Source organism: Lissotriton vulgaris, chromosome 1_1 (assembly GCF_964263255.1).
Source record: "Lissotriton vulgaris chromosome 1_1, aLisVul1.2, whole genome shotgun sequence".
Classification (NCBI taxonomy): Eukaryota; Metazoa; Chordata; class Amphibia; order Caudata; family Salamandridae; genus Lissotriton; species Lissotriton vulgaris.
The window spans coordinates 110,669,427-110,692,453 of NC_141685.1; the positions used below are offsets into that span (position 1 = coordinate 110,669,427).

The 23,027-nt window shown below is 47.0% G+C and overlaps 1 protein-coding gene across 1 annotated transcript; it reads left to right on the forward strand.

Annotated features, from left to right (window-relative positions):
- Window positions 1-273: 273 nt before the first annotated feature.
- Window positions 274-7,643, forward strand: LOC147737646 (uncharacterized). The gene is made up of 2 exons (XM_086924717.1): window positions 274-1,527; window positions 7,605-7,643. Exons 1-2 carry the CDS (start codon window positions 274-276, stop codon window positions 7,641-7,643), a joined length of 1,293 nt encoding a protein of 430 aa, XP_086780843.1.
- Window positions 7,644-23,027: the final 15,384 nt, after the last annotated feature.

Below are 23,027 nucleotides of genomic sequence, written 5' to 3' on the forward strand. Positions count from 1 at the left end.
GTCACAAATTAAGTTGCTGCCGGAGAGGCTATTACCTAAAGACTATTATCTGTTAGAAAAATTTCAACAGGTGTTACAGGACTGCTTCCTGACATTTTTTGCTCAATTCAAGTGTTGAGAAGATTACACACAATTTCTTTTAGAGATAAGTGCTGAACATCATCTAAACAAGCCCGACTCTAAAATCAAGGCAAAATATCCGAAGTTAGGGAAAAAGGTTACCTGTGCCCAAAAAGATACAGCCATAAATCTGATCTCACAGAATTTGACAGAATGCACACAGGGGAAAACCACTCTCAGTGCAAAGTATGCCAAAAAAGTTTCAGGCGTAAATCTTACCTCACTGAACATATGAGAATCCACACTGGGGGAAAACACTCTCCGTGCAAAGTATGCCAAAAAAGTTTCAGGCGTAAATCTTATCTCACTGAGCATATGAGAAGCCACACTGGGGAAAAACCTTTTCAGTGCTCTGAATGCCAGAAAAGCTTTAGATTCAAAGCGAGTCTATATCAACATGCATTAACCCACTCTGTGGAAAAACCTTACCAGTGCTCTGAATGCCAAAAAAGTTTCTGCCGTAAATCTAAACTCACTGAACATATGAGATTCCACACTGGGGAAACACCTTATCAGTGCTCTAAATGCCAGAAATGTTTCAATGAAAAAAGACATCTCACGCTGCATATAAGAACCCACACTGGGGAAAAACCTTATCAGTGCTCCGAATGCCCAAAAGATTTCAAACTTAAATCACTTCTAACTGCACATGTGAGATTCCACACTGGGGAAAAACCTTATCAGTGCTCTGAATGCCAGAGATGTTTCAGTGACAAAATAAGACTCACTAAACATACAAGGACCCACACTTGGGTAAAACGTTATCGGTGCACTGAATGCGACAAATGTTTCAGTGAAAAAAGCAGTCTCACTCAGCATATAAGAACCCACACTGGAGAAAAACCTTATCAGTGCTCTGAATGCCACAAATGTTTCAGTCAAAAATGCAATCTCACTGAGCATATAAGAATCCACACTGGGGAAAAACCTTATCAGTGCTCTGAATGCCAGATATGTTTCAGTCAAAAAAGCAGTCTCAATGAGCATATAAGAATACACACTGGGGAAAAACCTCATCAGTGCTCTGAATGCCAGATATGTTTCAGTCAAAAAAGCGATCTCACTGAGCATATAAGAACCCACACTGGGGAAAAACCTTATCAGTGCTCTGAATGCCACATATGTTTCAGTGCAAAAAGCAGTCTCACTCAGCATATAAGAACCCACACTGGGGAAAAACCTTATCAGTGTTCTGAATGCCAGATATGTTTCATTCAAAAAAGCAGTCTCACTAATCATATAAGAATCCACACTGGGGAAAAACCTTATCAGTGCTCTGAATGCCAGATATGTTTCAGTGTAAAAAGCCGTCTCACTCAGCATATAAGAACCCACACTGGGGAAAAACCTTATCAGTGCTCCGAATGCCAAAAATGTTTCAGACAAACATCTCATCTCACTGAACATGTGAAAATCCACACTGGAGAAAAAAAATTATCAGTGCTCTAAATGTCAGAAAAGATTCAGAGGTAGAGATCGTTACAAGCGCCATAAGAAAACACACCAACAAAATAATCAGTTCTCTGAATGCCAGAAAAGCATACATTTTAAAGTCAATCTCACTCTACATGAGCAGACGCACACAGGGGAAAAACATTACCAATTTCTGTGAATGCCAGAAATTTGATAGGCACAGCCTCACTAACCATAAGCGACTCCATACTGATGAAAAACCTTATGAGGGCTCTGAATGCCAGAAAAGCTGCAGAAAAAAACGCTATTTCACCATGAGAAACTCCACACTAGAGAAAACCCTTATGCCATAAAAGGTTGAATCTGAAAGACAGTGTTATGCTTTATGAGCGATCTCACTCTGGGGAAAAACCTTATGAGTGCTCGAAATGCAAGCAATGTTTTGGGTACAAATTACTTCTCACTTGACATGAGCAAACTCACACGGGGTAAAAAAGCCTTATGTGTGTTCTGAATGTCAGATAAGGTTTAGTCTTGAATACAATGTCATTTCACATGAAAGAATTCACACTGGACTAAAGCCATATACAGGAGGGGAAAGCCAGAAACGTTATACTCAGAAAGGAGATATCACTAAACATGAGAAATGCATCCACACCAGGTGAAAAGTAAGGCGTATCTTGAGTTGCAGAAAAGCTTCTAACAACCTTACTTTACATGATAGAGCACATATTGTAGTTGCGATAGAATTCATCAGGAAACTCTTGCAGGATAACTTAGGCTACCCGAATGCAACCTCCAAAGAAATTTCATGCCTGGAAATATTTTTCATTCAAACAGAATCCACAATTTGAGTATCTGAAAGTTACAAAACTCTCAAGGTCTTTACTTTACACAGAGAAGTGTTAGTGCTTGCAAAAATCAACTAATTGCCCAAAAAATCTCAATAATAATGTCTTAAATTTTACTCCACCCAAAAGGTTTCTACTCACCCTTGTTTCTTAACATATGACTGATATCTATTTGTTCTTGATAAGATTAAGCCTATGCGGAGTTCCTCAGTGAGGAACTCCGCAAAGTGACAAAAAAACTCTGGAGGTCTACGCGGGGTTCCGCAAGCAGCGGAGTGCGTAAGGGTCATGCAGTTTGTGGTGATTTCATCCCATGTCGGAGGATCATTTGGCCCTTCTCTTCCAGGAAGTTATGGATCTCTTTGTCAAACGCGTCCCTGTGCCAGAAGTAGGTTGGGGTTGCTACTCCCACTACTTCTTGGTACCCAAGAAGGACAAAGGCCTGCATCCTAGCTTAGTCCTCAGGGACATCAACCGCTTTCTCCGAAAGGAGAGGTTCAAGTTGTTAACCTTGGCTCAGGTCTTATCTGCCTTCGACCCTGGAGATTTGATGGTAGCGTTGGACTTGCAGGACACTTACTTTCACATCCACGTCTTGCCTGCTCACCGGCATTACCTACGGTTCACAGTAGGCCACATGTATTTTCAGTTTACCACGCTCCCCTTTGACCTTACCAGCTCCCCCCCCTCCCCCGGGTGTTCACGAAAGTGATGGCGGTGGTCGCAGCTCATCTGCGCAGATCAGGGGTTCCAGTCTTCCCCTATCTCGACGACTGGCTGTTGAAGGCTCCCACCTCCAGACTACGACGGACTTCCTGCATTTGCTGGGGTTCTCAGTTAACGTGCTGAAGTCGCACCTGATTCCATCCGATAAGCTCCTTTTCATCGGAGCGGTTCTGGACACAGCACAGTTTTGGGTCTATCCTCCCTAGCAGCAAGTCCAGTATATTGGGGCTATGATACCGATGTTTCAGCCTCCATCCCGGTGTTCGGTGAGAATGACCCTGAGGCTGCTGGGCCTCATGGCCTCCTGCATCCTGCTGGTGCATCATGCCAGATGGCATATACGTGCTCTGCAGTGGGACCTGAAGTTTCAGTGGGCGCAGCACCAGGGGAATCTTTCCGATGACGTTCAGATTTCGGAGGGGACTGCAAATCAGTTGCAGTGGTGGTTCACGAACCAGGATTGGGTCAACAGCAGATCCCTCTACCTACCCCAACCTGAGTTCACAGTAGTGACGGATGCGTCACTCCTGGGTTGGGGCAGCCATATGGGAATGGTGGAGATCAAAGACCTCTGGTCTCTGGCGGAGTCCAGGCACCACATCAACCCTCTGGAGCTCCGGGCAATTCGTCTTGCACTGAAGGCATTCCTTCTTTCTGTCAAAGGAAGAGTGGTGCAGGTGTTCACGGACAACACCACCGCCATGTGGTACTGCAACAAACAGGGCAGGGTGGGGTCATGGACCGTATGTCAAGAGGCTCTTCGCCTTTGGACATAGCTGGAACATCAGGGCATATCTCTGGTGGTTCAACACTTAACAAGTTCACTGAACGCAAGGACGGACAAACTCAGCCGCCAGTGCATGATGGATCACAAATGGTATCTTCACTCGAAGGTCGTGCTAGGTCTCTTTCAGTAGTGGGGATAGCCTTGGTTAGATCTATTCGCCACCGAAGAGAATGCTCAATGTCAGCAGTTCTGCGTGTTTGAGTTTCCAAGGCGGCTCTCGATCGGCTACCCTTTCCGTCGCGAGTGGAGTTGTGCCTGTACCACTTTTGCCAAGATTGCTGAAGAAGATCAAACGCGATCAGTCCCAAGTCTGGTACCCCGAGCTCTTGAGCATGGCCTTCGATCCTATTGTTAACAGATTTCTGAAGTGCATTACTCATCTCTTTACTCCTTCTCCTTTCGTAATGCCCTAGTGGGAGTTGACCTCACTTATCTTATGTGTGCTCCTTTTGAGCGCCTACATAATTGTCCTCTTCACCTCCTTAGAAGAATTGCTTTTTTGCTTGCCATCACCTCTGCTTGCAGGATGAGTGAGCTTCAGGCTTATCTTCCAGACCTCCCTTTCTTGCTGTCCATCCGAACAAAGTAGTCCTCCGTGTAAGCCCTCTTTTCTGCCCACAGTGGTTGCCTCTTTCCACATAGGTCTGACCATCAGATTACCTACCTTCTTCCCACCTCTGCTGTGTTTTTCTCTGCCAGGCGCACAACATATAGACTGTTCACACACTTTCTGTAGTATGCTTTGTTCTGGGCAGATAAACTCTAATCCCCACTCTACTTCTATCCTCGTGTTAGTGCAGCCCGATGTAAACAGTAATTGTAATGTATTTAGATTTACATAACACTTACTACCCCATACGAACTTTGAAGCGCTTTTTCGGCGAGTAGCACACTACTCTAGGATCCAAAAATGATTAGTGGTGAATTAGTATAGGGAAATATAAAATTTATAGTAGAGCTGGACATGTTGGTCTGTTAGTTGGGTTAAAAAAGATTGTGGGGGGATAGAAGAGGAAAGGTTTTGCATTTATATAACGCTTGCTACCCCTGATGAAGTTTTGAAATGCTTTTCGGCGAGTAGCATGCTACTCCAGATCCCAAAAAGATGAACAGACAGATCAATTATGGTGGGGAGGTTGTTTTATTGTATACACACAACTGTACACAAATTAATAAAATTCCGTTGTAAAGTTGTATCCAAGAGGCAAGTATAGTCTCTGATAATAATGTATACAATACTGATAAGTTTTAAGTTGGCTTGCCATCAAGACTGATGCCCCGTAATGTTGATGCAAAGTCATCTGCGCTGGAGTATCTTAGACTCTTGTTGAATTGTACCATCCACCTTGTAGGTACTGCTATATGTATCAGGTCCACGTTGTAGGCAGACACAAACGCCTAAATTGTGCACTATTTATATTAAGCATAATAAGCATAATGTAAGTGAGCAGATGACAGTAAGCACTGTACAAGCTGTATTAGGTGCTTAGAAGTAGAGTGACATAGAGGGCAATAAACACTCACTAAATCTTTTTTATTATTATTAACAGTCCTCATAAGACCATACAATTCAATACGATGTACAAATAGCCCATTGGGGAACAGTTCAGGCATCATCTGGGGATTACGCATCCGAGAAACACAAGTGTCTTTCATGAATACAAATTGACTACTCCTCCAAGGACTGCACTGTATTATTGACACGGGCGAAAAGGCAAACAAGCAGTCAGGAGGCACACTGATTGTATACCCCCCACCTGACAGGATGGTGACAGACCCCAACCACCTACAGGGGAAACGTGCCACCTCACTTAATAGCTGCCAGACGCTTTACTATGTAAGCAGACTGGTGGTTTACAACTGCGCCTACATTGGGGCACCACATGTTTTTTCCAGCATAATCTGGTGTGCTCCCCCCTGTGTGGGATGATAGCACCCACTGAAAACGGCACAGTTGTGTAGTCTGGGACAGTGCACCTTCCATGTAATTCTGAACTGGGCCTTTGAATACGGTACTATTTTGTGTGCCTATTTAATTCAGGTATACAAAGAATGTGGTACTACTTGTATACTAGGGTAGGACAAGGAAGATTGAATTTCTATGGTGGCAGAAATGTTTTTGTCAAAGTGCTCTATGCCCTAAATACTCTCCCGTACCCTGAACATAATGAGATTACGTAGAATACACCTCTGCGTGCCTAATGCTGCCCTTTGTATTTCAAGACCAGTGATTAATGTGGCTTTATCAAGTTTAAAGCCATTAGGCGTTTCCGACCTGTCTGATACTTGCATATGGAAAAGATGGGTCATTTGAACCTAAAGATAGATAAACATATTCATAGGTCACGATTTATGTCTGCATCTAATATAAAACTGTAAATTAGGAGAGGTGATAAGTGAAAAGTTAAAGGTAGCCGCTAATCGAGCTGCATTTGTACATAGGCCTTCCTATATTATGATATCTATTCCTGCTTAAGTCTTTAATTGTAATGAATACTTTAATACCCAGGCATGAAGTCATCGTCGAGCTGTTTAGATAATCCACCTGTCTCGCCACTTCTTCCCCACTGCATCCTTAACCAGTGGCCTAGCCAGTGTGCGTTGGGCCCCAAGGCAAAAAAGGAAATGTGACCTCTGCTGTTTATTTGGACTGTGGAAAACAGCAATAATAATTGTTCTGTGGGCCCCTCAGGCCACTGTTTGAACTGTGACAAACAGCAGTTATCAGGGTTCAGTGGGCCTTTATGGTATCTGGGACCTGGTGCCACTGCACCTGCTGCACCAATGGGAAGCTAAGCCCCTGCCCTTAACAGCTTCTATTCTAGCCCCACTGGAGAACCGAAACAGCCAAGTACTGATCTGGCCATATATGCAGGCATGCAGCCGCCTCTTCCTCTGAAGGGATTTAAGTCGCATAAAAGCAGCATGCTGGAAACAACCATTTTCTGAGGTAAAGTCAACCAACACCTCTTCTGTTCCAACCTGAATCCATTTAAAACCAGGGACGAAAAAAACGGTTCATCGTCATCCCTTGCTTATCAGAAGGGTAAAACAGATTCATCTAATATTACAGTGTACCACATAACAAATTGTGATTCTGTTTACAAATTAAAACTGGCATGCATATAGAAAGGGCAGCCTTTGGCCAAAATAGCCATTTTCCCCACCCATACTTTTAACACATCTTATACAAAAAATGCTAATTACATTGTCATCCGGAAATAGTCATTAGCGCCTACTCATAACCAAATGCCACTTAGAATTGTCTTTCACTTCAAGCTTTCAAAGGTATATTAATATAAAAGCAGTATTGAATTTTTTGACGTTGTGTACTCTTACCAAAATTTAAAGCATCAACTTTATATGACACACCATAGAAAAAAAGAGTTGTTTATATATACTAAACCTCCAGAAACGCTTGATTAACCAGTTATAAAGTCACGTCTAGCTTAGTTACTTTATAGTCTTCTTTTTTTTAATAGTAATTATTTCACATTGTTACTGAATATGCATGGCTAAGCACTTATAAGGTCCCAAAGGCGAGACCTATTGGCTATGACAATGCTCGTTATTGATTGAGTACATTGAGCGGCAGAACTTTTGATTAAGTCCTGAAGAATGCTGCAAACACCTATTTGGAGGGTTAATAGGCTGAAACATGTTGACCTCTTATTGACTCTAACAGTGCATATATATTTCTCCCACAGTGTCCTATTTTTAATTCTGGCCCAGGGGTGTACAAATAATGGAAACCACATACCCTTTAGCAAGTTTTAACTTTCACTCTGCTGCCCCCACTACCCTGAGCTCATTATTGTGGTATTTAGTATACCTTTCTCTATAACAAAACATGCCTGAACTCCTCCCTCTCAGTGAGGGGGTTGTTTCATGGTGCAAGGAGATTCCCAAAAAGGAAGCATGCCAACTATGGTGGGTGAGGGAAATTGTCCTTTTAAAGGGATATTTCATCTTAGCTAGGTCTTCATTTGCAACAGTAATCCTCAGAGACCCAAGGGTTTCTTGATTGTGGTAGAAATGCATTTTTACCCCTTCATTGTACGTTCAAGCACAGACCATTGCATGAAATGTGATCTATGTAGGGAAAATACTCTGTGCACTGACAAAATTTGTTAAAATAACAGAAAGTTGATCATCACAAATATAACTAGAATGTTAATTCTAGCATATTTTTGATACCATAAGGCAGAGGTATTCAAACTTTTCAAGGTTGAGCCCCCCCCAGCTGAATTACCCCAGATGTTGGGCCCCCCCACCACCCGACCAAAACCTCGGGAATCCGGCACACCACATGATCGACTGCAACGCGCACACCACGGGCCATATCCAGCAAAAAATGCTCAACACAACAAGAGTGCCTAGCAAACTGCAAGCCTGTGAGTGGGTGTGGCGAAACGACAGAGGCGTACCACACAGCTCAAAACACAATCCTCCAAGGCAAAGGAAGTCATCACAACCCTCCCCATCCATCATGTACACCTTGTCATCCACCAACTCCCCCACCATTCATTCCTTCCCTCCATCTGTGCCCCATCCACATCCAAACCCCTTCAACCACTTGCAAACCCATCCACCATCCATCCCTCCATCCATCATCTCACCCATCTATCCCTCCATCCACCCCTCACCCATCCATCCATCATCCATCCATCCCTTCACCCAATCCATCCCCTCACCAATCCATCCACTCTGCCACCCATCCATCCACCCACTCATCCATCCAACCACTCACCCCTTCACCCAAGCTATCCTCCCACTCATCCATCCACTCCTCCATTCATCCATCCACTCCTCCATTCATCCATCCACTCCTCCACCCATCCATCCACTCCTCCACCCATCCATCCACTCACTCATCCATCCAACCACCCACCCTCTCACCCATCCAGCCATCCCCCCACCCACTCATCCATCCACCCAGGCACTCATCCGTCCACCCACTCAACCCCCCACTTATCCATCCACCCACCCATTCATCCCTCCCGCTCTCCACCCTCCCCCCTCATGCATGCACTCTCTGACCCATCCATCTCCATTCTCCTCTCCTCACCCATCTATGCACACACCTGCCCATCCACTCTGCCAATCATTCATCCATGTCCTCACTCATCCATCCATCCATCCTCCCCCTCTCTCTCCATTCCCCCCTCACCCAGCCACCCATCCCTCCATCCACCCTTCACCCATCCACCCACTCATCCACTCATAAATCCATCCATTGACCTCTCACCCACCCCTTCACTCCTCCATCCATCCCCCCGTCCATCCACCCTCCTCAATCACCCATCCATCCCCACATCCACCCCTTCACTCATCCATCCATTCATTTATTCACCCCTTCACCCATCAATACATCAATCCATCCATCCATCACCTCTCTCATCCATCCACCCACCGACTCGTCCACCTTCCACCCCCCCATTGGTCCATCCACCATTTCACTGATCCATCCATCCCTCCACCCATCCATCTACCCTTCCAACCATACACACATCCATCCACTCCCATCCATCCCTCCACTCATGCATCCATCCTGTCTCCCACCATCCATCCACCCCTTCACCCATCCATCCATCCCCTCACTCATCCATCCACCTCCCCACCCATACATCCACCATGTCAGCCACACATCCACCATTCCACCCATCACTCCACCCCTACATCCACCACTCCACCCATACATCTATTCACCCACATGGCAACATAGCGGACGTCTGGTGGCCGGCTCCACCCGACATCCCTCTCACATTTGATGGTTCAAATTTGAATCTGCAGACCAACATCCCTAAATACAGACACTTTGTGCCCCACACAAAGATCCTCATGAGTTGATGACTGCAGACCAGAGCCCACCGTCCCGATTCATGGCCCAAACCCGGATTGCAACCTCTCCCTCCCTTCCCAAAATAACTGAAGGACACCCGCCCCCACACCCTCCCCCTCACTCCCACCCCCCCTTGAAAGGCTAGGGCCCTGGGCCAGAGCCCACCCCGCCCGTGCCTCAAACCCTCTAGGGCACAGCTTTCCAAACTTTTCATGGTAGAGACACACTTTTTGGAGATGCATCATTTTGGGACACAGCAAGGCAGTATAGCGAACAAGCGTAGTGTAGCGAGCCCGAAACACAGGGGAGTTTGGGGGGTTCTCATGCACTCGGTCTGTCTCCCTCTCTAACTCTCTCCCTCTCTCTGTCTCCCTCCCTCTGTCTCCCTCCCTCTGTCTCCCTCCCTCTGTCTCCCTCCTTCTGTCTGTCTCTCCCTCCCTCTGTCTACCCTGGACTCCCTCCCTCTGTCTCTCTCCCTCCCTCTGTCTCCCTTCCTCTGTCTCCCTCTATCTGTCTCCCTCCCTCCCTCTGTCTCCTTCCCTCTGTCTCCTTCCCTCTGTCTCTGTCCCTCTATCTCCTTCCCTCTCTCCCCCTCTGTGTCTCCATCTCTCTGGCTCCCTCTCTCTCTGTCTTCCTCCCTCTGTCTCCCTCCTTCTGCCTGTCACCTCACCCCAGCTTACAGGACACACACACAGCCGCACCGAGTACTTTGCAGGTACTTTCACAGGGTACTTTCCTCTGTCTGACACTTGGCTGGGTCTTTGTCACACGTGTGTCTATATCACCTATTGCTCTCACCTGTCACAACTTTCACACCTGAAGTGTGGCCAATCATGAAAACACCAGCAGGTTGTTCAATGAGTAATTCTGGAGTAATTGAATAAGTATACGTTATACAGAAAATTAGCCCAGGAGTGCACATCCAGGTCCAACGACTTCAAACTTCAGGGCAACGTGGCCCGATTGCCGCCACCAAATTATCATGCCAGCCTGCATCCAAGCTGATGGGAAGGGGGGACACATGATAGCAAAGAGTTCTGATGACCCTGATGAGGTGTACTATGAGGCACTGTGCAGGAATGGCGCGAGGTCAGGCTGTGCGGATAGTATGGGTGCCTTTGAGGGTCCCAGGAACAAGAGGACGTGGCTCTAGCGACAGACCTGCAGACTCTGGCAAAAGAGAACAAAATTGGAGTCTCTGGGCCCACAACACATCCTTGGATTTTGGCCAAATCACATTATCTTCTCGTGCCTAAAAACAGGAATGTGACCTTGTGTAATATAATATGTTAAAGCGATCCAATACATTCGGATCGAGTTTGCTCTATATAAAAGTGCAAAATTAGAGCAGCTCTGTACCCGTGGTCTCACAGCACGGTGCAATATGTCAGCTTATGAAAGGAAGGTGCTTGGGGGGCGGTATCCACAGACTGACTTTTCCCGGTAAATTAAAATTCACGTCCGTTTTTTCTTCAGGCAAGAAATTACACTCCGGGCGTGGAGAGACGCTTAGAAGCAGTGCGGGGCAGCAGGAATGATACAGGCAGTTGTAAAGGGAGAGAGGAGTAGTTTCTGGGTAAGGGGGCAGGGCATTGGTGAAAGGCAGTACTGAAATGGCAAGAAAGCATGGGGGAGACTGGCGAGCCACTCAGAGACGGAGGGTCAGAGAAGCATGTAAATTTGGGGCAGAGCAGTTAAGACACCGCATCTCCGCAACACACCCACACATGGCAGGCGAAGCGCTAACTCTCCCAGGAGGGGGCCAATTCACGGAGTCGACAGCTTCAGCTGCAGTGGGAGGCAAGGGGTCTCCTCTGCTAAAGCTGAAAGCGTGTCTGTTTGTTTGCTTTCATTTTTAGCATAGGAGACTCCTTGCCTGCACTGCAGTCGAAGCTGTTGACTCCATGAATTGGCCCCCTCCTGGGAGAATTACCCAGAAGAACGGGCACAAAGGGAAGATCGGAGTGGAGCGCGGGCCCCCCCTGGGATGGTGCCATGCCCCCCCAGGGGGGCGCGCCCCACAGTTTGAAGAACCCTGCCATAAGGTATAAGAAATTTGGGGATTTTTTTCTGATATCTTTATCAGTAAGTTATCTGAAATTATTGAACATAAACTTTTCCAAGTATTATTTCAAAAGATTAAGAATTGGTCTTTTCTAAACTAACCCCAGTGCGTATGACTACAATAATCACCTCTTTCAAATCAATATTGTGCTTGTTTTAGTGGCGGCAGACCCGAGAGCAGAGGACGGCCCGGGACCAGAGTTCGATTCCCGGCGCGGCAGGTTTCTGGACCAGGGTCAGCGGACTCGATAATTCTCTCACCTCGGTGCCCACTCTGATCAGCGATCACACTCGGCAACTCTGGGCATTAGCTTGCCTCATCTTCACTAACGGCCCCACCAGACCGCCGGGGATGCCTGGTCTCACCCTGGAGATACCCATTAAGGGACCATCTCTCAGGGAAGCCAGGAAGGGTTTCGCAGCGGTCGAAGCGCCTTGGGACCCTACGGGTAAGTAGTGCGCTATATAAATGCCTATACATACATTTACATACAAACCAGGAACTGGCGTCAGTATTTTGATCTCCGAAGTGGCCTAAATAAATAAATTGAATTGAAATTCAAGTTCATCATTTGAATCCTATTGTTGGAAAAGATGTGATTTTGAACCCCATGAGGCGGTTCCTTTCCAGAAAGCATTCAGGTTGTAATCATGAGTCAAATAATGCTGAGGAGGTTACACTATTCAAATTGAATTCTAATTACATATGAAATGTTAATTGTTCAATATATTTCTCTTAGTATTTTAATGTGAGGACTTTATTGCTTAAGCAAAATAATTAGTATTTGTTTTTCTATATGTAGGAAGCATTACATTAATGAAATCACTGTATCCCACCTTCTGTGTTACCTTTCCTGTTCTTTATGAACGTTTCTATTGTTGAACTTTAAAGATTGGCCGAAATTAGGAATTGTGCTCTACATAACTTTGCTGTGTTACAGTATGTTGATTTTGATGTACTACTTTTGTCTCTTATGCGTATGGCACCTGATGTTTTGTTTTGCTTTAATAATCAGCTTATGTTTATTAGGTTTTATTATTCAATAAAATGTTTCAAACACAACAAATGGTAGTTGATATGTATTTACAACTGCAGCATTTTTTATTGTATGAGCAGTTTCAAAGCGGCCAAAAATATGGTTTGTGGGATGACGGAGGACCACATTGGCATCAGCAGGGAGAGGTTTGGGCACGTGATTTTGAACTTTATGAACGTTTCTATTGTTGAACTTTAAAGATTGCCCGAAATTAGGACTTGTGCTCTTCATAACTTTGCTGTGTTACAGTAGTTGATTTTTATGTACTAATTTTGTCTCTTATGTGTATGGCAACTGATGTTTTGTTTTGCTTTAATAATCAGCTTATGTTTATTAGGTTTTATTATTCAAATAAAATGTTTCAAACACAACAAATGGTAGTTGATATGTATTTACAACTGCAGCATTTTTATTGTATGGGCAGTTTCAAAGCGGCCAAAAATATGGTCTGTGGGATGACTGAGGACCACATTGGCATCAGCATGGAGAGGTTTGGGCAGGTGATTAGGGGTACATGTAAGGTTGGAAGTAGGGGGAACAAAGCATGTCCATTGTGTGGACTGTGACTCCTGGAGTTAGTGTGAGGGATACCATGCTACCCTGTAAATGAATCCCCTAGTGATTATTATCAACAAACTTTATTTGGTTTTATAAAAGAAAAACATCTTCCAAGTTACAGATTGACAAATATAATATGGCCAAGTTAATCAGAACACAAGATAAACATTCATGAATTACAGCAGTAGCTTTTTGCGTCTGTGAGATCTCAATGAATGCCGTCATCAGAATCGGTAGCCGCTGGGGACAACACAGTGCATGGGCTGTTACTGGTTCAAGCAAAGTATCAACATCCGTTGGCATGACTGATGGGAGTGTGAGACATGTGTCTAACACGCATTCTTCTCCGCATAGCAGGCAGCGTAGAACAGGTAGGATGCAATCTTGCCAAATTGGTCTGAATGACAGAAACCATGTGGTATTTAATTCTCTTAGACGAGGTAGTCCCAAAATTTGGACGATGCGCTGACGACACTTCATCGCCAGTAGAGATGTCTCCATGGAGAACTAGGTGTCGTTTGTGAAATGACTTGCCATATCGCAGCAATAGGAGCAAAAATAGTATTCCTGCAGCGAGTCCCAAAATGATAGGCAATCCGCCAAACACAGAGTGCACAAAGTTTGGAAATATTACCAGGACTGCTTCAAAAGGTGCTAACAGTCCAGAAAATACGGTCTTAAATACATGTACAATACCACTCGTATCATACATGTTTAAGAAGCGACTTAACATTTCTGAGAAATGTATAGGGCAATGTGTAGTTAAGAGGGCATGTAACTGCAGAAGTCCTTACGCTTTGCAGATCATAGGTTTCTTTGGCCGGGGTCAGTGGCACTGTTTTTTGCAAAGGAATGGCTTTCATTGAATGGCTTTCATTCTGCTTAAAGTATCAATTTGTATAGAAGAGATGTTCAGTGAAGGCCAAAGTGGCGACTCCCGGCTGTCTTGGTTTTAGGAAACAATACTTGCATACAGCAAGTGACCCTGGCTGACACAGTTACTAGATATGGTATTCCTGGCAACATGCCACAGCAGCTGCGATCATTCAACCTAAGGTAACTCCCATTCGAGAGTTGTCCAAAAATTTTATTGGATTTTCACAATTTTCCCCACTAAGAAATACTTCACGACCCCCACTCCAACATCTGTATGTGTACGGCAATTCCCAGGATGTCTTGATGTATTCTTTACCCAACCTTTTATATGTGCCTGCTGGTATATGTTGTAGGCAATATTGAAAATGGAAAATTGTAACAGACTGAGTGAATGTTCCAATGTATAATCCATTCCTTAACTGGCTTTCAACTACAGTAAATGGCAATCTTTCCAGTTTTTCAATGCTCAGCACCGTATTGTCTGCTCCCCTTTGTGCCAATTTGATCTGTTTATCAGTGAGATTGAATTCTGAAAACAGTGACGTAGTATTGATTAAACGTCAAGGCACATAACCTGAATGAAGGTTTTGCAATGTCCAGCCTAATAGCATGATAGAACGTAATTGCGACTGACCATGTTGCAACATGACCAAGTCCTGTTCCATGATGTCTATGTCAGAAGACTCTTTTCTGTCTAAAGAATATATCCTGGACCATAGAGTCGTTAACCCATTGTCAACCACAGATAGAGATTTTTCTAAATTAATACAAATCAATTTCTTGTATTCGTTCTGCAATCTCTGCTTGCGTAATTTTCCATGCTTCATTATAAGCAGCAAAGATACAGGCATATATAAAACGTTTATGACGTGGTGTTCTTGGTCCTAGCAACAATTCCCTAAGATCAGCGCCATCTTTAAGTAAAGATAAGTGTTGCTTCACATCCTTAAGTGTAGATCTATGTAGCCAATCAAGGCAAAGTTTCCCTACACTGTATGTTGTTACTATTCCTGGATGCTGTCTTTGAACATATCTTGGTTCTGGCCTAATGAATGTGAACCCCTTTGTTTTATTCAGGAATCTATCTTGTCAGTTCTTTATGTCTGTGGGCCAGATAAACCATTTATTCCAATCTGGATCTGTTCTGTTGTGATGCAAAATAGTATGTACTTCGACTCCCCCCTCTGAAGTGTTATCACTAACAGGTGTAGGTGTAGGTAAAGACGGATTGTTCAAGTCTTTTATCTTGGCTAACCCAAGACAAGACGTCTCTTAGACAGTGTCATTCAAAAACATAATTTGCTCAGGGATGATGCAGGCTCTAAATAAAGCTTCTATCCCCTGCACTTGTCAATATTTTGTGCCCCAGACAGTTTTTTGTCTCAATGTTGTCTTTCCAAGATTCGAAACCTAGTGAAGACAGTTGAGCATAAAAGGCTGTAGAATAAATTTGCTTCGTATTTGTCAACATATTTTTCATTCCTGTTTTTGTTTACATTTTTAAAGTAAAATGATTCCGGATTGGATACATTGAACCCTGAAAAGTACGGACATTTTCTAAAAAATGTTTTTGAGCTACCCTTTGGTGGCGTAGGACAATGTTCCCATTGGTTATACATTAATACATTTCTAGGATTTGCAGATTTGTGCAAGAAATGATGACCATAGGGATTATAACAATACATTTGTTAATAATCTGATGAACCTTCTAAGTATTCATGATTTGTAAAGTCTGACATCATATTATTAACAGTCTCAAAGTCCCAATCATCAGAAAAGGTACTATATATTTATATTTGTATTTGTGTATTTTGTATAGCGCACAGCTACCCCAACGGGGTGTCCCGGCGCTGGTGCTTAGAATACTAGATCTAGTCCAGAAGGATTTAGCAGAAGAGAAATGTTTTAAGTGCTTTACGGAAAGGTAACTCCTCCTGGATTTTACGGAGGGAGTTAGAAGGTTTGTTCCATTGAGAAGAGGCACACACCTGGAAAGTTCTGCCCCCAGAGCGAACTTTTTTAAATCTGGGTGTGGTCAGCAATAACTTAGAATTGGAACAAAGGTTTCTAACATTGCTATAGGGACGGAGACAGGACGAAAGATAGGCAGATCTGCGTCCTTTTATTGCCCGATGTGCCAGAGTCAACACTTTAAACTCTGCCCTTTTATGGATCGGCAGCCAGTGCAGCCTCCGCAGGGAAGGTGATATATTTTCTCGGTGAGAGGTGCCACAGACTAGCCGAACAGTGGCTTTCTGAACTATTTGTAGTCTATGGCTCAGACCCGAAGTGAGTCCGAGATAGCGGCCGTTAGCATAATCCAGGTGAGAAGTAATTAAGGCCTGGACTATTGTTTTCCTAGTGTTGCTGGTGTAGAAGGGGGCTGAGCTTGCCAGCGCTCATGGCGGATGCCTGATCTCAGAGCTCCGTGACAACGCCGATATAATCCTTCAATAATCCTGCCCCACGAAGCCTGAAGGGGACTACGAGGTGTGACTACACTGCTACTGCCCTCCGCTGCCGGCTGCAAGTTAAATCGGTGACGCGGCAACGCGCAGAGCTACTGCCGGTGAGAGCCGTTCCACAGTGCCGCTCCTCCCCGGCCTGGATTTTGCACGTAGTCCAACGTGCGTACCATGACGTGCGGCTGCCGGACTGGACTTTTGCCTGGTGGGGCGGCAGTGACTGGGGGAGTGCGAGAATCCTCACCGCGGTGCTGAAGGGAGGCAAGAGGAGATAGCGCTGCTTGCGCGGATCTGTCCCGCTGCAGGGGGGAGTCCCCTCTGGATCACACACGCGCCCATTCAGAGTCAGGATCAGCGGCCGTTGGGACTGAGTGCCCGGAGCTCCCTCGGCCTCCCCCTGCCTGGAGGAGACACGTGGCGCCCCCCTCGGCATTGCAGGACTTGGTGATCGCGCACTGCGGTGCTTGTGGCTTGCCTGATGGTGGCGTAGGTCCCTGGAAACTACTACGCGGGGCTCCCTGGACACTTGTGGCTGACTGCTGCCTGGAGAGCCAGCTTTGTGAAATTTATTCCTGCTGTGCAGTTGAAGATAAGGCTGCGTTATACAACCCTGGGTCGGACGGGTAGCCTGCCCTGGCGGCTGTGTGGTGGTGAGCCCTGGCGGAGCCTTAGGAGTGCAGCGGGGGAGCGCTCTGACTCTTCGCAACAGCGGCCCAGACGGCCCTAGAGGTGTGGACGGGCTGTGTCCTTGGGCCGGAGTTGACCTGATAACTCAGAGAGAGGGGACAAGACGGACTTACCAAGACCTAACTACTTGACGTGAAGACGCTTTGGCTGATCCCGTCTGGAGCTGCCCTGCGAACCGGCTACAGCATGGGTAAGGGGGACAAAACCCAAACCAAGCTGCCCTTCGAACAGCGCCGCGCTAGGGCCCCAGAAGCGCCAGAAATGGAGTCTGTTCCACAGTCTGGGGGGGCGGAAAGCTATTTTTATGCTGACATTAAAGCCCTGTTGGTAACGATGGAAAAGGGCCTACAGGACAGCATGGCCTCTCTGGGCTCTAAGATCGATGCGCTCTCCTATCGAATGGACCGCATGTCTGAAAGAGTGGATAAGCATGCGGAGCGCTTGGACATGGCGGAAAGACGCATAACGGAGGTGGAGCAAGCACAAACGGAACAAGACAGAGTTCGCAAGCAGCATGATAGGATCCTGCAAGTAATCCAAGAAAAATCGGAGGACTTAGAGGCCCGCTCTCGCAGATCGAACATACGCATTACGGAAGTGTCGGAGACCACCCAAACAGGAAAGATGGAGCTGTTTGTCGAGAAGCTCTTGACCTCGCTTCTGGGAGCTGACGCATTGTCGCCGATGTTCATAGTAGAGAGGGCGCACCGCTCGGTGGGCCCGCGTCCGAAGCCGGGGGCCCCCCCCCCCCGAGGCCGATCATCGCCAAGCTACTAAATTACAGGGACAGAGACACGGCCCTGCGGATAGCACGGGAAAAGAAGATGCTGCAATTTGAGGGGTCTGACATCTCCTTGTATCCGGATTTCACTGCGAAGGTACAAGAAGAACGAAGGCACTTTGCCCCTTATAAGCGGCAGCTCAGGGACCTCGGACTTGATTACGCCATGCTGTATCCAGCAAAATTAAGAATCAATCGGCAGGGCTATTCGCATATCTTCACGGACCCGAAGGACCTCCACAAGGCTTTGAAAGTATGGACAAAGGAAAATAGTGGCAGCCCCAGGAGCTAGAATGACGGGGAGGAAGACGGCAGCCAGCTGAATAAACAGGACTAAGTTCTCTACATTAACTAGGAGCTCTACTCTGCACTGAGATTTGACAGTTTATTAGTTGCCCTGTTTTGGATTGGGAGCGCGACCCCGCTGCGCGGCCCATCTACGCACCTACGTGCGTGGCGTCCGAGTCCCTGAGGGGGGACTGTGAGAGTCCTGAAGATTTGTCCTGCTGGTGAGACTGTTTTGATCTTCCTATTACAGCCATAGGTAAGCTGTTTGCGATTGATAAACTGCTGCTTGTGTAATGCAGCGGGCATAGATCATGTGCCGAACTTGATTTGGGACACCTTTGGCGGTGTGGGCACCAACTGTAATATTAGCTATTGTAACTGCTTGATACCATGACCGCTAGCGTTGGGACGCTTAATTCTGGTGTTGGTGACGAAGGAGATTTGTGCGCAGGGAATAGTCGAAGTTGGGATTGATACACCTGGCAACCTCGGCCCCTGCGCTGTGAGCACTTTTGGTTCCCCTTTGGGTTTCCTTCAGTTTCTTGGGGGAGTACTGGGAGGGAGACATTTACATGCTATGCCAAATTGGGGTAGGTCTGCTGTGGGAGGGGTTGGAGGGGCTCTGGGGGGAGTTAATGGCCGAGTTGGGGTTGGTCAGCTAGGGGCAGGGGGAGGGGGAGCTAGGGGGAGGGACTACCCTTGCTTATTTAGTGAGGACACACTGGATTCACTGCAACCACTGATTGTTCTGTTTCACTTAGGAGGAGTTTTTTACATGCCTGTTGAGGCCTTGCCCAGCCTGATTTTGCATTTTATGTCCTTAGCTTGCGCTTCTACACAACAGCTACACACATACACTGCCGTATGGCGCGATGGCTGACACTGATACTGGTAATGGGGGTGTACATAAGCCTGGACTAACAGCCATCACTTGGAATGTTCGTGGCCTTAATGACCACCGCAAAGTCAGAAAGGTCCTCAGCTATCTGCAACGCCAGCACATAGATATAACCCTGCTCCAGGAAACACATCTCCCTACACACAGCCACATGCTTAGAACCAGGGGGCTAGATGGCAACGTCTCGGCAGCAGGATTTACCTCTAGCTCCAGAGGAGTTATGCCATGGGTGAACCCCAAATCCAAACTGAAGATACAAACACTGGAGAAGGATACTGATGGTAGATTTGTGATTTGTAGGTGTCACAGTCCTGCCGTGGACATCACGGTGGTAAACACCTACGGTCCGAACTTTGACTCGCCGGAGTTTTTCAAGACCCTCACTGCCAAGATTAAGCGAGCTGCTCAGAGTAGCCTGCTACTTTGGGGGGGGCGATTTTAACCTTGTTCTGGACCCGACCCTAGACCGGTCGGCTGGCCCTGCTCGCAGGCCCACAGCCGCTGCACTAGAACTCCAAAGTGCGATAACTTGCCTGGGATTGGGGGATATCTGGCGCTCACGGAATCCACATCAGGGCGGGTACACGCAATACTCTGCATATCACAATATCCACAATAGGATAGACTACTGGCTCGCTTCCTCCTCCCTAATAGGCCGAATAAAAGACTGCAGGGTCTTTCCTAGAACATTGTCTGATCACTCACCAGTCTTGCAGGAAATGCGCGTGCCAGGTAGGTCTGTGCCGCCATTTACGTGGTGGTTCCCGCCTAATTCTCTACTAGACCCTGTGTTTAGGGGAGAACTTGCTGAGGCCATAGGAACATTTTTCGAACACAACATAGGCTCGGTCGAGAGCTTCCAGGTAGTGTGGGAGGCCTTCAAGGTCTATATCCGAGGTGTTGCCATGTCAAAGCACTCGGGCATACTTAAATCCATTCGGCGGAGGTTGACGGACCTTGAGAGACAACTGGATCAGTTGGAGCGCAGGCAGTGTAGCGCAGCGGACGACACTGTGGGAGACGAGATTAAAACCCTACTAGCGGAGTATAATGATGAAGTGGACAGGGAGGTCCAACACATGAGCAAATACTCCACTGCCAGGGTATATGGCGAAGGGGAGCGGCCAAGTTCGGTACTGGCAAACCTCATGAAGGGAGCGCGACGGCGCCAGCTGGTCACGGTAGTTAACACCCCGGAGGGAGAACCGACTATTGACGAGAGGGACATTGCTGAGGTCTTTAGAAGGTACTACTCCGATCTGTACTCCTCCAAGAACGGCAATATGGAGGGGGAAATTCAGGACTACCTAGGTCACATTGACCTCGCTGTCCTATCCAATTTTGACAGGGAATTCCTCATGCAAACTATAGATAAGGATGAGATTTTAGACGCCCTGGCCAGCATGAAATCGTGTAGCGCTCCGGGTGCAGATGGTCTCACTACGGGCTTTTACAAAGCCTTTAAGGACCAACTGCTCCCACACCTACCGACTCTATTTGATGACATCTGCGTTGAGAGCAGCATGCCTCAATCTATGAGGAAGGCACTCCTAGTTACCATCTTGAAGCCAGGGAAGCCACACGATGAGTGCAGTTCATATCGACCCTTGTCGCTTTTAAATGTAGACACCAAACTCTTTGCTAAGGTGCTGGCCACCCGATTTGCGCTCTTTGCTGGTAGCCTGGTAGCCCCGGAACAGGCAGGATTTATCCCTAGCAGAAACCTGGTCTACAACATATGAACTGTTTTGGGGGTGATTCAACATGTGAGACCTGACAGAAAAGCGTTGGCCGTCTTCCTAGGTATGGAGAAGGCCTTTGACTCCGTGGAGTGGCCTTTCATGCGCAACGTACTGCAGCGTATGGGCTGGGGCAGCCGTTCCTACAAATGCTAGGGGCGCTATATCACGAGCCGAGGGTGTGGCTACGCTTGGGAGATCTAGTTACGGACTCCTTTCCTATTAGCAGAGGGACCAGACAGGGATGCCCCCTCTCGCCCCTCCTCTATGCCCTTGTGGCAGAGCCGTTGGCATGTGCCCTGCGAGAATACCACGTAAACGAGGGCATAGGCTTCCCGGGGTACAAGCTCATAGTGTCAATGTATGCAGATGACACCCTGCTATATGTACGCGACCCCGATAATAATCTATCATCAGTCCTTAGGGAAGTGGTCCGATTTGGGGCGCACTCTGGATTGCGGGTCAACTGGGCCAAGTCGCTGGCCTTCCCACTTACGCCGATCATGCAACCGGTGACAATGGAATATCCCCTCAAATGGACCACAGACGCGGTCCGCTATCTGGGGATACAGCTGCATACTGATGTGGACATCCTCTTTAGAGACAACTATGGTACAGCCTTTAGCAAGCTGGAGGATGATGTGCTAATTTGGAGTAAGCTCCCGTTGTCCTTAATGGGGCACATATCCATAATGAAAATGGTTGTGCTCCCCCGTTTCTTGTTTTTGTTTACGACCCTACCAATTGTACTCCCCAAGCCATTCTTTGCAAGACTGCAACAACAAATGATAAAGCTGGCCTGGGCGGGCGGACAACCACGTGCCTGCTGGACGACACTCACCATGCCGTACTCTATGGGGGACTTGGTGCCCCCGATTTGGAGGCATACTACCGAGTAGCCCAGGTGTCACATCTACACACATGGCTGCATGGAGACAGCAGAATCCCACATGTACGCATGGAGGCTCTCTTTGCTGCCCCTGATACACTTCAGCACACGATCTTTCACCCTCTAGATCGCAGAACGGGTGTATTAGACTCATTGACAGCCACTAACCATGCATGGCACAGCCTATTACAGATGCAAAACGGTGCACTTTTATACTCACCGGCAATGCCAATAGACTGGATTAGATGGCTGCGGTCGATCACGGGAAAGGGAGTAGTAAATGCCTTAAGCACATTGAATATACATACGGCTGGTGATCTGTTCACTGAAGGAGTGGCCAAGACCTGGGAGCAGGCACTGGGAGCCTGTGAAACACCCCCGCTACTAACTCGTTTGCAATTCCACAGGGTACGCCGTGCCTTGGGTGACTTACAGGGTGGCGGCATGGCGGAGCCTCCGGAGGTCCCCGAGCTCATGCATGTAATCAAAACCACATCGCCCAAGAAGCTACTGTCCAGTCTCTACAAACTAACACAGACAGACACACGATACCCCTACACTAAGGCACGACTATCAAGGCAGACTGACTTGGACCCTGTACTAGACGATGACACTTGGCGATATTGCTGCACCATCACTAAGAAAGTCCCACTTAATGGCCGGCATCGGCTGATCCATTTCAAATTCTTGAACCGTGTATACTGCACTCCAGCTCGACTCTACAGGTATGGGTTGCGGGACTCTGCCCGTGAGAGATGTAGTGCCCCGGAAGCTGATTTTTTGCATCTTGCTTGGCAGTGTCCTGGTGTTTGGGACTTCTGGTAGAAGGTATTCGCTGACATAAGCAAGTTGACTGAGGTCGTCAGTACACCAAACCCTTTAGTAGCCCTGCTAGGGTACACTAAACAACTGCCAAGGGCGATTAGACGCCTAGTAGATATGGGCCTGCTGATGGGCCGCCGAGTTTTGGCCTGTTGCTGGATGAGTGGCCCGCTGCCAACTCTGA

Bases quoted from the DNA above. Each gene is read 5' to 3' on its own strand.
- LOC147737646 (XM_086924717.1), top strand. From the start codon at position 274: ATGCACACAGGGGAAAACCACTCTCAGTGCAAAGTATGCCAAAAAAGT. The intron at 1,528-7,604 runs GTGAAAATCCAC...TTTCTCCCACAG, and splicing joins CATCTCATCTCACTGAACAT to TGTCCTATTTTTAATTCTGG.